Source organism: Labeo rohita, unplaced genomic scaffold (assembly GCF_022985175.1).
Source record: "Labeo rohita strain BAU-BD-2019 unplaced genomic scaffold, IGBB_LRoh.1.0 scaffold_610, whole genome shotgun sequence".
Lineage (NCBI taxonomy): Eukaryota > Metazoa > Chordata > Actinopteri > Cypriniformes > Cyprinidae > Labeo > Labeo rohita.
In genome coordinates, this window is record NW_026129536.1 from 34150 (window position 1) to 47863 (window position 13714).

General features: G+C 45.8%; 1 protein-coding gene across 1 annotated transcript in view; it reads right to left on the reverse strand.

The window, feature by feature from the left end:
- Window positions 1-13542, reverse strand: part of cfap45 (cilia and flagella associated protein 45) — a 28933-nt gene extending 15391 nt beyond the window's left edge. The window contains exons 1-4 of the mRNA XM_051104004.1: window positions 13354-13542; window positions 12730-12849; window positions 12519-12649; window positions 2286-2430 (exon numbers count right to left, since the gene is read on the reverse strand). Of these exons, the coding sequence (XP_050959961.1) occupies window positions 2286-2430; window positions 12519-12649; window positions 12730-12849; window positions 13354-13356 (399 nt within the window). The 5' untranslated portion in view covers window positions 13357-13542. The remainder of the gene's footprint in view (window positions 1-2285; window positions 2431-12518; window positions 12650-12729; window positions 12850-13353) is intronic.
- Between the last annotated feature and the right edge of the window lie 172 nt (window positions 13543-13714).

The following is a 13714-nucleotide window of genomic DNA, read 5'->3' on the forward strand; positions in this document are numbered from 1 at the left end:
CAAAACTCTGGACTGTTGGTAGTACCTAGGATAGCAAAGTCCACTAAAGGAGGTAGAGCTTTTTCACATTTGGCACCCAAACTCTGGAACAGCCTTCCTGATAACGTTCGGGGTTCAGACACACTCTCTCTATTTAAATCTAGATTAAAGACACATCTTTTTAGCCAAGCATTCAAATAATGCATCTCATAAACTTTTTCTGCAGCTATATCTGATCAAATGTTCATTTTAATCTTTTAGCTCTGGTTTAACAAACCTTCCTTTTCTTAGTTTGAACAGCAGCTACGCTAATTATGTTCCTATTTGTTCTCTGTTTTTGCCATGGGATTGACATCCCATGGTAACTAGGAATTCACAAGCTCCAGTGTGGATCCAGAACACTTAAGAAAAGATGATGCCAACCCTTCAGAGGACTTCAGATGATGCCAACCCTGATGCCAACCCTAAAAACATACAGCACTACCAAATTCTGCTACAAATTTATAGTGTTCTTTGTCTGTTTGATTACGTCATTAATTGATCTTTACCAGACATCTCTACCATATGTACATCAAGCTACTACTACATATATAGTAAAAATGTCAATATTGAATTAACAGGCCCCTCAAGAACATTCTATGACTGATCCCTGAACTAAGCATATTTGGATGTTTACTTTGGGATGACTGTCCTGCAGGAAAGTCAACTGAGTCTTGTATATGTGTATGTGTGTGTGTGTGTGTGTGTCACTGCTACGTCTGTTCAAATATTAGTTATAAAAATTAATAAATAAACTGCAATTACTATTTATTATTTGTATTACAAGAGTATCAGTGTTCTTAAAATCTAATGGACAATGAATTTACAATAACTATTTCTGCCTAAACACAATATAAATAGTGTTTCTATGGAATGCATCTCACATGCCTTTTTAATGGGACCACATACAACATACAATTCTTTCAAACAAAAGCACACACCTTTATGTTCAGATTATGCATAATAAAAGGACTGCTGAAACATCTCAGAGAGATGTATTGTGACGAGCTTCCACGGAGGAATCAGCGTCGCCCTGGCAACCAACCACGTGCACCTGCACGCACTCACCGTCGGCCGATCGGTCACAGCTGCACCTCGTCAGCCACAGCATACTTAAGCAGCACATGCTGAAGCAGACAGTCAGACTCTGGTCTCGAGCCGAATGCAACGCTGGTCTAACTTCTCTCTCTCGTTCTTCCCCCAGAAAGCAGCGACTGACCGATCAACCCACTTTTATTTGGAGCACGATCGGACCTCCACTTTCACCAGGATTGAACACCGAGCACCTGAAGCACCAGCCGCACCAAGCACCGGCTCACCGTCTTTCACCTTGTTTATTTCATTGTAAATAAATCCACCCTCCGGGGCCTTGTTTTCACCAAGCCTGCCTTGTTGAGTGATTCTTCACCCCGTGACAGTATTTAGACACACTGTGCTCACTGTCTTAACTGAATGAGACACACTGTTTAAATGCTGAATGGAGGTAAAAGTTCTGTGGACATAAATTTAAAAGCTTAATATACTGTTAGTTCTTCTAATTAAGCTGTCAGATGTCTCCTGAAGACCTAGAATGTAGTGCAGGAAAATTATTATGCTTCTTTTATAATAGTTTTGTTGTCCTTTATGGAACTTATGGTAACAACCATAATGCACAATTATGGATTTGAATCATGTCATCTGACCAATACCCGATCCGGCAAAAACACAGGATCGAGTACACAGAAGGTAAAATTCCTTTCTAAAAATACCATACTTATTGACGGTATTAATGCATGAGCTATGAACACAGCGTAGCTGTTTACTTGGCTGTTTGATCAAATAGCGCGCATCCACTTAGAACACACACTCATCATGGTTTAGCATGGTTGTCTAACCGTGCTGAGAATTCTGGGCCGAGAACGGTTTGTAATCGTGCCGTGCCGTACCAGGCTTGGGTGGAAACACAACCAGAACCGATCCTGACCGTTATAAGAACTGTTCGGCCCGATAGTGGAAAAGTGGCTCAAGATTTCCCTTACTGAAATATGTAGTAAAAAAAAACAATGAAAGATTTATGTTTTTTTTTTAAAATCCACATCATTTTATACATATTTTGGGCTATGGGGGTCACGCCAGCAGTAACAGTAGTGGTAAGTAATACTGAACTGCACTAGAAGTTGTAGCGGCCACTAATGCTAAATGTGGAAATGATCATACATTCATTTGGGGCTCAAACGTAATTAGGAAGAAAAAAAAAAATAGAAAAATGAGATTCTGAGATGACTCACCATGGCTTCGTCACGGGCTTGGCGTTGGGCCTCCAGTACAGTTGCCTTCTCCTCTTCACTAGAAACATGAGATTCCACCATGATTCGCCTGAATTCAGCAGAGGACAGGATAACAGACTGCCCAGATGGGTCCTCATTTGGGATTCTGGTTCAACAAAACAAGAGAACGAGCTTAAAAACAGTGCAAACAGTGAAAATACAAAACATGACACACTGGGGTAAACCACCCACGGACATGCTAACATCTAAATACTGGTTACTGGTTCTGAACAAGACTAATAGATTGATAGGGGTGTTAATGCTAATCCGCCATGGGACTCATGTAAGAAGTGCGACGGGAGACAGGGCACTGTTCAACTCTTTATCTTTAGTATTTAATTGTTCACAGCAGATGGCACAACATTGATCCAACTGGATTGGATATTGTACAGCTTATGGCCATAAAGTGTTAAATGTGGTCTTTCTGAAATAAACAGAACAAATAAGTTTGTTCTGTCAGTTTGCATCTTCTAAATATACATTACAAACATGTAAATAACTCGCTACTCACACGTTATACATAAATTAATATGACGAGGAAAGGGTTAACAGTAGCGAGCATGTCCATTTGAATTACTGTATATCAAACATATCAACATTAGAAACAATGTATGGTTCGACTGCACATGATGAATATGTAAACACAACAATGAAATAAACATCTTTGTCTTATAATGGGGGATAATGTAAATAAACTTACATCCAATCATGCACATTAACACCTGAAGAAATGGCGAATTAAGTGGCTCGTAAAAGTGAAAGTAAAGCGGAATAGCAGAAACTAACGTCAACTAGCGGCATATGTTTATAATAAAACTCTGTATAAACCCACATAAGGAAGTTAGAACAGGTTCCCCTTCAAGGAACTTGAACTGCGTCCACTAGAGGTTGCTTTGAGGAACGTCGTCTACGTGACCCGTGTCTGAACTAAAACTACAATTGTACTGACCAGCGCGTCACCGTCACCGTCGGCACGTCATACCAGTGTGACCACATAGTATGAAAGGGCGCCGGTCAAACACATCCCCTTCTTCGTCTTCAGGGACTGTTTTTGTTTGAAGCTGCATTCGGTAAGAACGCTGTTCTTCTAGGGTGTACTCACACTAGGCAGTTTGAACCGTGCCCAAGTGCGTTTGACCACCAAAGCGCGATTCGTTTGACTAGTGTGAGTGCTCCGAACCGTGCCCAGGTGTGGTTCGTTTAGCCGTCCCTGGCCCGCTTGGAAGAGGCGTGCCAGAGCACGGTTCAGTTGGACTCGGGCGCGGTTCGCATATAGTGTGAGCGCTAACCGTGCTGGAGCACGGAACAGGACGCGTGAAATCACGTTTTTTTCCCGATGTACGGGAACTGTAGTCGGTAATCAAAGCGGCAAAGTCCTTGCTGCACTTCAGCTGGTGCCTTGCAAACCTCCTCATACGAGCAGCACGATTGCCTGTTTAGCAACAGGCTGTGAGAGGACTGTGGACAACCGCGGACCAAACGACTCAAAATTACTATCCACAAAGTAACCAGAGCGATGGACTCCATTGCATTCAGCGAGAGCGCCGCTCTTCCTGTTTATCCTGAAACCATCGTACCATAATGACGTAAGCGTGCTTTGGCACGAATGCTGAAACCCTATGTGAGTGGAGCCCAGAGAGGGAGTGGGGAGGGGGGACAATCGTACTCGGGCCCGGTTCACGGCAACCATGCCTAGTGTGAGTACACCCCTATTCTCTACTATGGCGAGCACTAAAAAGATGTTCAAAAGGTGTGCCGATCCATGTCCGCAATGACGCACACAATTTGTGTGTCTTTTGTATGGGTGAAGACCACGCACACAATGTTCTCGAGGGAGCGATCTGCGTGCGTTGCGAGCGGATTTCTATGAAAAAGCTCTGCTCTCGTTTGTCTCTCTTCTCATGGGAAGAGGGACAGCCATCTGCTCCCCAGGGCTCAGGACCCGCTGCTGCTGAGGCACAGAGGAAAATGGGCTCATGGGGATCACAGATGGACCTAGCTGACGAGTTGAAAAAGGGACTTTCTCTGGCTCCCTCGTCAGTCATCTGTGGGTGAACCTGGCTGACATCGGGTTGAATGAGAAGGGCTTTCTTCTCGTTGCGCCGGTCTTGCCTTCTGAACTTTTTGGCATTTCCATTGTGACGGTTGTTGAGAGGTTTAAGGAGGCGAGGACGCGCTCGGCTGCTTTCAAGTCCTTCATTCAAAGAAGGCTCAGGTCTCAGCCCGAGCAACAGAGGGGTCCTGGCCCATCTCGGTCTAAGGGCCAGAGGCAGGCTCAAAAGGCTAATGTCGCAACTCGTGCCCCTCCCCCACCTGCAGGTAGGTCTAGGAGGCGGTGCGAGCCGAAGGATCAGAGGCAAGACCTGAGGAAGGTTATCCAAACAAGACGCTTTCAACGCTCTCGTCCTGGTCAGAGTAAAACTTCTACTCACCTCCCTCTGTGGGTGTTAACATCTACCCTTATCTTCCTCTCCCTGATTCCCCTAGTTAACCTTCCTGTACTGCAGTTCCCTACTGGACCTATGATGTGTTAGTTCTGTGTTTCATAGAACAACCTACTGATGGTCTGGACAACCAGCGATGAGCCAGATCCATGGTTTGGTGAGTTCGATCTATTCTCATCTTTTATTACTAGTTTATGTTGTTCACTAACTATTTTTTCTGCAGCTTTTCTTGGACCTGTTTCTGACTCTTAGGGCTATGATCCCTACAAGCACCCACCTGCTGGAGTCGGAACCTCTCGCTGTCACTAGATGGATGACGATCTCACCCGTCAGTATTGGATCCAGGCTGAAGATAGCCCATCTCTTTGGCTTCATACCTACTGGACCAGGCAGCTGAGCGGTTGGGCCTCTGCGGGGCCCCTTAGCCTTCAGGTCCTCAGTATTATGCTTCGATCTTGGGATGTGTGGTTTGCAGTGCTCCCTTCACCTTTGAGGGTCACCTCTGAACATGACCGCTCCCAACTAAAGTGCTGGCGGTCACCTCTTACTAGTGAGCTCTTCTAGGTAACAGCTGCAGGTTGTTAGGCCTCCTTCTGCCTTCCTGCTATACTGGTCTCCTGTTGGTTGGGCCTAAGCAATGTTCCCCTCACCTTTGAGGGTCTTTTTTGAGCATGACTGCTCCCAACTAAAGTGCTGGAGATCACCTCTTACTAGTGAGCTGTTCTAGGCAACAGCTGCAGGTTGTTAGGCCTCCTTCTGCCTTCCTGCTATACTGGTCTCCTGTTGGTTGAGCCTAAGCAATGTTTCCCTCACCTTTGAGGGTCACCTCTGAGCATGACTGCTTCTAATTAAGCATTTGAGATCACCTCTTATGGATGAGCTCCATTAGGCAACAGCTATAGGCTGCAAGGCCTCTCTTCTGTCTTCCTGGTAGGCCGCCCTCCTTATTGGGCAAGTGTAGACGATGCTCTCCTCTTCATTGAGGATCACATTTGAGCATGTCCACTCCCAGCTGAGTGCTTATGGTCACTTCTCACCAGCCTTCCACTCTTTGACCTCCATTAGACAGAAGCCTCAGGTTGTTAGGCTTTTTTCTGCCTCCTTGTTAAGCTGCTCTTCTAGCTGGTGGAGCATAGGCATTTTAGGTTTCAGATATTTAAATACACATAAGTCCTAGTAAAACGATGCATTTATAGTTTTCAAAATACACGCCGATGTCTATGGAAGCCACAATAATGATCCTTACAAATGTTATCTGACGACATGTTTTATTGATATCATATACACATTGTGTAGGTAACTATAAAGTTTACTCTGCTCTTCTCCAAGCTCACCAGAGACTTACTTTAATGTTTTTCGGGAGGAGAGGATGAATTTGTGTCTTGTAAATCCCACAGCTCAGATTCAGCGCGAACTAACATGACAGCGCCCATCACCCGGTATAGATAAACTAACGTGGTCATTATAAAAGTGTTTAAACCTCCAAATACATTTACTTGCACATATTTCAAAATCGGAATATCAGATATTTCATAATACAGTGAGCAGGTTTGTGAATATTAATAATAAAAAAAGGAAAAACTATATAAAAGTGATACATGTGTCATAAAGCGCTATTGTGGCTGCGTTGTGTCACGTGACAAACACGACATGTCGCCATGGAAACAATAAGGCGATACGTTCTAAAATAATGGTCGCCTAAAAAAACTCACCCATGGGGGCTCAGCTAGAATATTTTAAACTCATGTGTGAAAGGGTTAAAGGCCCCTGGCCTCCGGGAGTCTCATAGAATCAGCAGCCTAGGTCATTAGACCTCTTTCTCTGCCCTTGTAATTCTCTCCTGACAGGAGATGAGCATAGCAGTACTCACTTCACTAAAGCAGGCTCACTAAAGGCACGCGCTCACTGGGCAGACACACGGCCCTTGGGCAGAACAAGTAGGTCCTCTCCATTGTTGGTGAATTATCTACCCCAATGGCTGCTGAATGCTCACCTTGGTTGTAAGGACTCACCTTAGGTGGAGCTGGTATTTAGTGCTCACCTCTGATGTCTGGCTTGCACTCCCCTCAGCATGGCAGCTTGGGTATAACCGTTCCCCAAAGCGACCTCTAGAGGACGCAGTTCGAGTCCTCGAAAGGGAAAGTCTCAGGTTACGTAGGTAACCTTGGTTCCCTGAGATGGGAATGAGACACTGCATCCTCCAGACTTGTCACCATGCTACGGACGAAGAAGCGGATGTGTTCGACCGGCACCCTTTCATACTATGTGTTCACACTAGTATGACGCGCCGGCAGTGACGTCATAGGCTGTCGCCAGTCAGTACGGTTGTAGTTCCTTTCGAGGAACTTGAACTGCGTCCTCTAGAGGTCGCTATGGGGAACGCCATCTCCGTGACCCGTGTCTGAAGCCTACATACAAAAACATCAACAAAGTTGGCCAGCGACAGCCTATGACCTCACTTCCGGCGCGACTCGTCGCTGCCGGTGCGTCACTACCGGTGCGACCACAGTATAAAAGGACGTCGGTAGAACAGGATGGTCTCTTCTTCGTCTTCACTGACCTTTTGTCTGTAACCAAAAGCTCGAATTGAGTGCATGTTTTCTCACCAAATGTTTTTAGTACGGCTCGCGTGTGACGATGCGTGGTAAGGAGCAAGCGCTCTTTGCTCCTGTGGAGTTTATTGCGCTCTTTGCTTGTCTCTTGCGAGAGACAAGCACGCTCTGATACCCGCACCTTTCATACGGTCCTTATATGGTGAGGATTAAGTGAATATCGGCTCTCGAGGGAGTTGAATGAGATCATCGCATTTATTGCTTGTTGCGAGAGGCAGACACGCTCTCATACCCGCTTACACAGGGCTCGCGGGCTGTGTGTGCGGTAGCCAGCCACGCCTTCAGCTCTCGAGGGAGTTGAATGCGATCATCACATTCAGTGCTTATTTCTCTGCGATGGACTGGCGTGCTTTCATAGCCGCTTGAACAGAGCTCGCTGTGTGTGTGTGGTCGGGAGCAGCGCGTCCAGCTTGCGAGGGAACTGGATGTGCTCATCACGATGCATTCGCAAAGGAGGGAGGTGAGTCTTCTCTATACCCAAATTTGCATGAGTGTGTTCGCCTCTCTGGCATTAACAATGCATTCGCGGAGGCGGCTCTGTTCCGCCTGATTCCCGGGGGAATCTGGCGCGTGGGCGGAGCGTGTTCAGCTCCCGAGGGGGTTGAACATATGCTGCGCGTTACGATTGTGGTGTTAATTTTCTGCCATACTCGGGGGTATGGACAGGAAATAAAAGAGGATAGTATAGCCATCTGAGGATGGTTATAGTTTTGCATTAATTATGTGGTTAAGTGCAGCTATCTGAGGCTAGCTGTGTGTTAACCTGTCCCTTCCTGGAAAGTTTAGCAATGTGCTGACTGGGGCTGTGCAAATGGTCGGATGCGATTGCCTTTCCATGGTTGGTCATGGGTCTCCGTCACCTGCTGTCGGGTGGGGCTGCATGTGCTGCACGGTGCCGTGCTTCGCTGGTGGGCTGCGCAATGTTGCGCGGCTTGTTGGTGGGCTGTGGCCCTGTGTGGTGGGTGCCGCACCGTCTGGCTCAGCGTGGTGGGGGTTTGTGGCTGGTCGCAAGACCAGCGTTGCTGCCGGGATGCGCACAGTGGTCGCGTCCGGTTGTTTGCGCAGCCCTAGTGCTAGTTAAGACCCTTGTTTGGCGTTGTTAATAGCAGCTTTCTGGTGCCGACATGGTGCTGTCCTCCCTTTTGGGTTTATAGTTTGACAGACCACTGCTGGAGTTGCATTACCCCTTTCATAGAGCCGTCTATCTGAGTATAGCCAGGTGTTAGCTCGGTGATCGCTCCCCTTCCTAGGGTTTCTAAGTAGCAGTCTCTTTGAGCTCTTAGCCAGGTAGGTGCTGTCTCCCCTGCCTGGGATGTAGGTAAACAGCCCATTCTTTGTGGTCAGGTCAATCTTGGTTGGTTCCCCTTTTCTGTTAACTCTGTGATTGCTCCCCTTTATAGGGTTTTTAAGCAGTGGTCTCCCTGTGCCCCTGCCTAGATGGTGTTATCTCCCCTGTTAGGGTTATAAGTAGATGACCCACTATGATGGTCTGGGCAGTTTCTCAAGAAGGTCTATCCGGTAACTGGAGTCAGGCATGGGAACCACGGTGGGTGAGTATGATCCCTTATTATGTGTCTAACCATGCTGTATTTCTGGGACCTGTCTTGTGTGTTTCCTTTGGTAGGTCCTCTTCGAGCACCCCCCTCTGGTCTTCGACCATGGTTATGGTCTGCTTGCCTGGATCTGCCTTCGGCATATCGATTGGGAAATTTTCAGGTCCCCACTACAGCACTACATCTAGGGCTATGGTCCTACCTCCAGGTAAGCTCTTCGGAAGTCTTTTCTCGCAGGAAGCTCCTGGACATCCTTGGATAGACACATGGACCTGAGGCCACCTGGCTGAGATCCTCTATCTGCGTCCCGCCCTGAGGGGCCTTCTGTTTCTGGGTTTCCACCTTTATCATACAGACCTATTCTCATGCCATTTTGGTGATCTAGCGAGTCGCCCCTCCGAGGAGTGGGCTTGATCACGCTATGTTTCACCATCTTACGAGTCAGAGACGTTTCTGCGGAAACTCTCTGGGTGCTCCGAGGAGCCTTTGGCTACATTCTTGGCCCTTGTTCTCGAGGTTCTGCGGGCCTTGATAGAGCGGGGCCCTTGCTTTCCATTGAGATGGTAGGCACAGGTCTGTGTGGGGTGATAATGGCTTATGCTTCCATAAGAGAATACTCGATACACAGCCCGAGGGCTGGGGACGCTACTGTTCTCTGTGCAGTCTTATAGAGGTGGCTCCCTTTCATATCTGATCCGGATTTCTTCCTAGGCCTCCTTTACAGGGCGCGACGATGCTCCCCTTTCTACGGAAAGGGTTTGCTGAGAGCTTGTCCCCCCTGGGGGAATCAGGTGTTCCACCCGTCCCTCGGGAGTAGAAGCCTGTCCCGGTACACTACCTTCTATTTTGGTTGAATGTATCAGCCCTATGGCAATATTATTAGACAGATAGCGGCGGCTACTGTCTGCTTGGCGCAGTATGCTCCCCTCCCATCGAGGGTTTGCTTTGAGCTCTGCCCTATCGGGCAACTAAGGTCCGCCCTTACTGCCTTCCCCTCAGGCCAAAGGAACTGATCGCCGGGATCAGATCTCATCCAAGGCTCCTTTACAGGGTGTGACGATGCTCCCCTCTCTACGGAAAGGGTTTGCTGAGAGCTCGTCCCCTCTGGGGGGATCAGTGGCTCCTCCTGTCTAGGGAGTAGAAGCCTGTCCCGATACACTGCCTTCCCTGTTTGGTTAAGTGTATCGGCTCTTGGCAGATTAGTAGACAGATAGCTGCGGCTACTGTCTGTTTGGCATATTCTGCTCCCCTCTCTTTGAGGGTTTTGCTTTGAGCATTGCCTTTTTTTTGGGCGGCTGAGATGCGCCCTTACTGCCTTCCCCTTAGAGCCTTGTTAAGCCGGCAGTGCTCCCCTCACCCTGAGGGTCTTATTCCACCGTTTCTCAACGGTACGAAAAATCCATTCTAAAAATCCATTCTTATGGTAAGGCCCACATGAACCTTTGGGCGCTTTCTCAAATCCATGTATATGGTAAGTGCACACACGAACCTTTGGGCACTTTTCTAAAATCCATGCTGTGGTATGGAATGCACCAGAGTTCTGCTTCCATTCTAAAATCCTTTATAGTAAGGGATTCACGCGCTATTGCCCATACCCTTTCTCGAGATGGTTAAAACCCCGGCCACCTTGGGTCCCTCTCCAGAGCATCTGCCAGGCTAAAGGAACGGTATTACGCGCTCTAGTTCCAGCGCGCTCTTTAATCACGCTCAACCGAGTTGAGCAGGGAGTTACCACTTGCGTTCTGTAATACGGCTCCTGAGGGAACCTTGCAGAGCTGCGGTAGCTCCTGGGTGACATGCCAACCTAGGTAATCCTAGGCACTTGGCCGTATCCCCTTAAAGGAATACCTCGGTTTCCAAGCTTGAGGCTCTACCCCGGGTCCAGTGCTCTGACCCTTGCAGGTAAGTTGGGGTATGCAGCCCAGGCTCTGGCCGTAGGGGATATGTCACTGACAGCCGAGAGTTGACCGGGAGTTGGTACTTAGTTCTCGCCTCTATAATGACAGGCACTCCCCTCAGCATGGCAGCGTGGTTATAACCGTTCCCCATAGCGACCCCTAGAGGACACAGTTCGAGTTCCTCGAAAGGAAACGTCTCAGGTTACGTATGTAACCTTGGTTCCCTGAGAAGGGAATGAGACACTGCGTCCTCTAGTCTCTTCGCCATGCTTCGGATGTGAGCTTCAGACGAGCTTCCTTTTATACTGTGGTCGCACCGGTAGTGACGCACCGGCAGCGACAAGTCGCGCCGGAAGTGACGTCATAGGCTGTCGCCGGCCAACTTTGTTGATGTTTTTGTATGTAGGCTTCAGACATGGGTCACGGAGATGGCGTTCCCCATAGCGACCCCTAGAGGACGCAGTGTCTCGTTCCCTTCTCAGGGAACCAAGGTTACATACGTAACCTGAGACGTTTTTATATGTAAGCTTCAGACACCGGTCACGTAGACGCGTTCCCCAAAGCGACCTCTAGAGTACGCAGTGACTCGTTCCCCTATCAGGGAACCAAGGTTACATACGTAAACTGATACATTTTGTTTACATTAAATTTATTATTTAATATGACTAAATCAGGTTACACCAGTGTAACAAATTTCTATTACACTGCAAAGAAAGGCTTCTCTTAGTAATTTTTGTCTTGTTTCCAGGGGGGAAAAAAAACTAAATTAAGTGCATTTTGCTTAAAACAAGTCAAATTATTCTTAAAACAAGAGTATTTTACTTATCCAGCTGGCAGATAATTTTATGTCTTTTAAGCAAAATGCACTTAATTTAGGTTTTTTGCCCCCTTGGAAACAAGAATAAATATCTTATGTCATTTTGATTATTATAGAAAAGGTATCTTAATTTAAGAATTCTCAGATATTTTAATTAGAAATAAGACAAAAATACTAAGTAAGATAAACCTTTTTTTGGCAGTGTAGAAATGTTTGATTCTGGGTTTTTGAGCCGACTTCCTTCCTTCTTCCTTTGTTCCCCGTTCCTCAATATGGATTAACTTTTTGTGAATAAACTGACAATCTAAGCCTAGCCTCACTACTGCAGATGTTATTCTCATTGACTGTGTTTGTTGTGGATGCTCTTTACCCCCACAGATGAGTCTTGTTGGCCTGGGGAAAAGGAAGTGTTTTAATTCATTTGTGTGTGAGAGAGAGTGGGGTAATTGGTGTGGGAAAGTAGTCATGGTTAGTGAACATGGAAACAAGCCTTATTTAGGTGTGCTGTGCAGGTTGGTGTGTTGTTTTATATAGAGCACTACTGATGTATTGAAGGTTTATTACAATACTAAACATAATAACTAAATACATAAATTGATGTACTAACTAATCTTTTTATTCTCTTTGGCAGATTTTTAATCATTATTTTTTGACTAGTTTAATGATTATGTGCTAATTTAACACTAATGACACTACACAGGTATTGCCTATATTTACAATGTCAAGTTCTTATCACCCCGACCCTGACACTACTACAGTGACTGTTTTGGAGTCGACACCCCATCTCCCAGTTTTGATCAGGTAATGCAAATACTTCAATAGGGATAACTACATGTAACCAAAGTGCAAAGATCTTTTGCTTCTCCTTGCCTGAGGTCCCTGATGAGGTCTTTTGTGATGATGCGCACTGTCTCTGACTTGGGTGCAGGAGCAGAGTGTGACAGTCTCGTTGATCTCACGCTTCTGCCTTCAGGACTGTCTTTTATATCAACCCCAGAATCCTGAGACAAAAGAGAGTTGAATCTTCTTATTATTTTTTATTTATTTATTGTCTAACACTGTGCAGTAAGTTTATTTCTACCTGTTTTGGTGTACCAAAGAGGGTCTCATCCACATGGGAGGTGAGGGCCCGTGTGCGATAGCGACGAGTGAAAGCACTGCTGCCTGACTGCTTTCCACATGAGGATGTGGCACTTTGAGGCTGAAAAGCATGTCTTAAAGATTTTAATGATTCCCATATTTCTGAGGAACAAATGTCATGTGAACAACTAGTGAGTAGCTGTATGATTTACACACACACACACACACACACACACACACACACACACAGGTTTTCAAGTTTAATGAGGACATTTCATAGATATAATGGCTTTTATAATGTACAAACTGTATTTTTTATCACCTTACCCTAAACCTACCCCCCCACAAAAAAATATTCTGCATTTTTAGTTGTTGGTTCATTTCTGTTTTACTAAAAAGAAACGGTTCATAACATTAACTGGGCTATGCTTCCCGCTGAATATAACGTTAGATTTCACTAAATAACAGAGTGAGAACATTTTTTTTTTTTTTACAGTGATAGAAAAAAAATGTTTCAGTACTTCAAAACAAGTTAGTTGGTTCTGATCCCTGAACCCCAATGTAAATTGCAAAGCGATCATTGTTTCTGAACATAATATAGTGTTTCAGTTTAAATAGCACTTACCATTTCCTTTGAGCTTTAACGTTAGTAAAAAAGCTCAAATGGCAGACGTTATGACGTTATGGCATACAAAACGAGCCGCAACAAAGTGAAAACGTATCACCACGCGTGTATTTCTTTAAAATGTGTTTAAAAGCCGCTATAAAAAGAAATAATGAGTAGCACAGCTAAACCCGACACTACAGCGGTGTTTTGTTGTTAATGTTTCCATGGAGACGCGGTTACTGCGGTTACATCCAGTGAATGGTATACTTGGTATACACATGATAAATATGTAGTACTTACAAACAAGTGTGTGTAATAACTTACAGGTAGTGTTAGTATATGGTAATAAGACATTACTATACTTACTAATTGTATATAC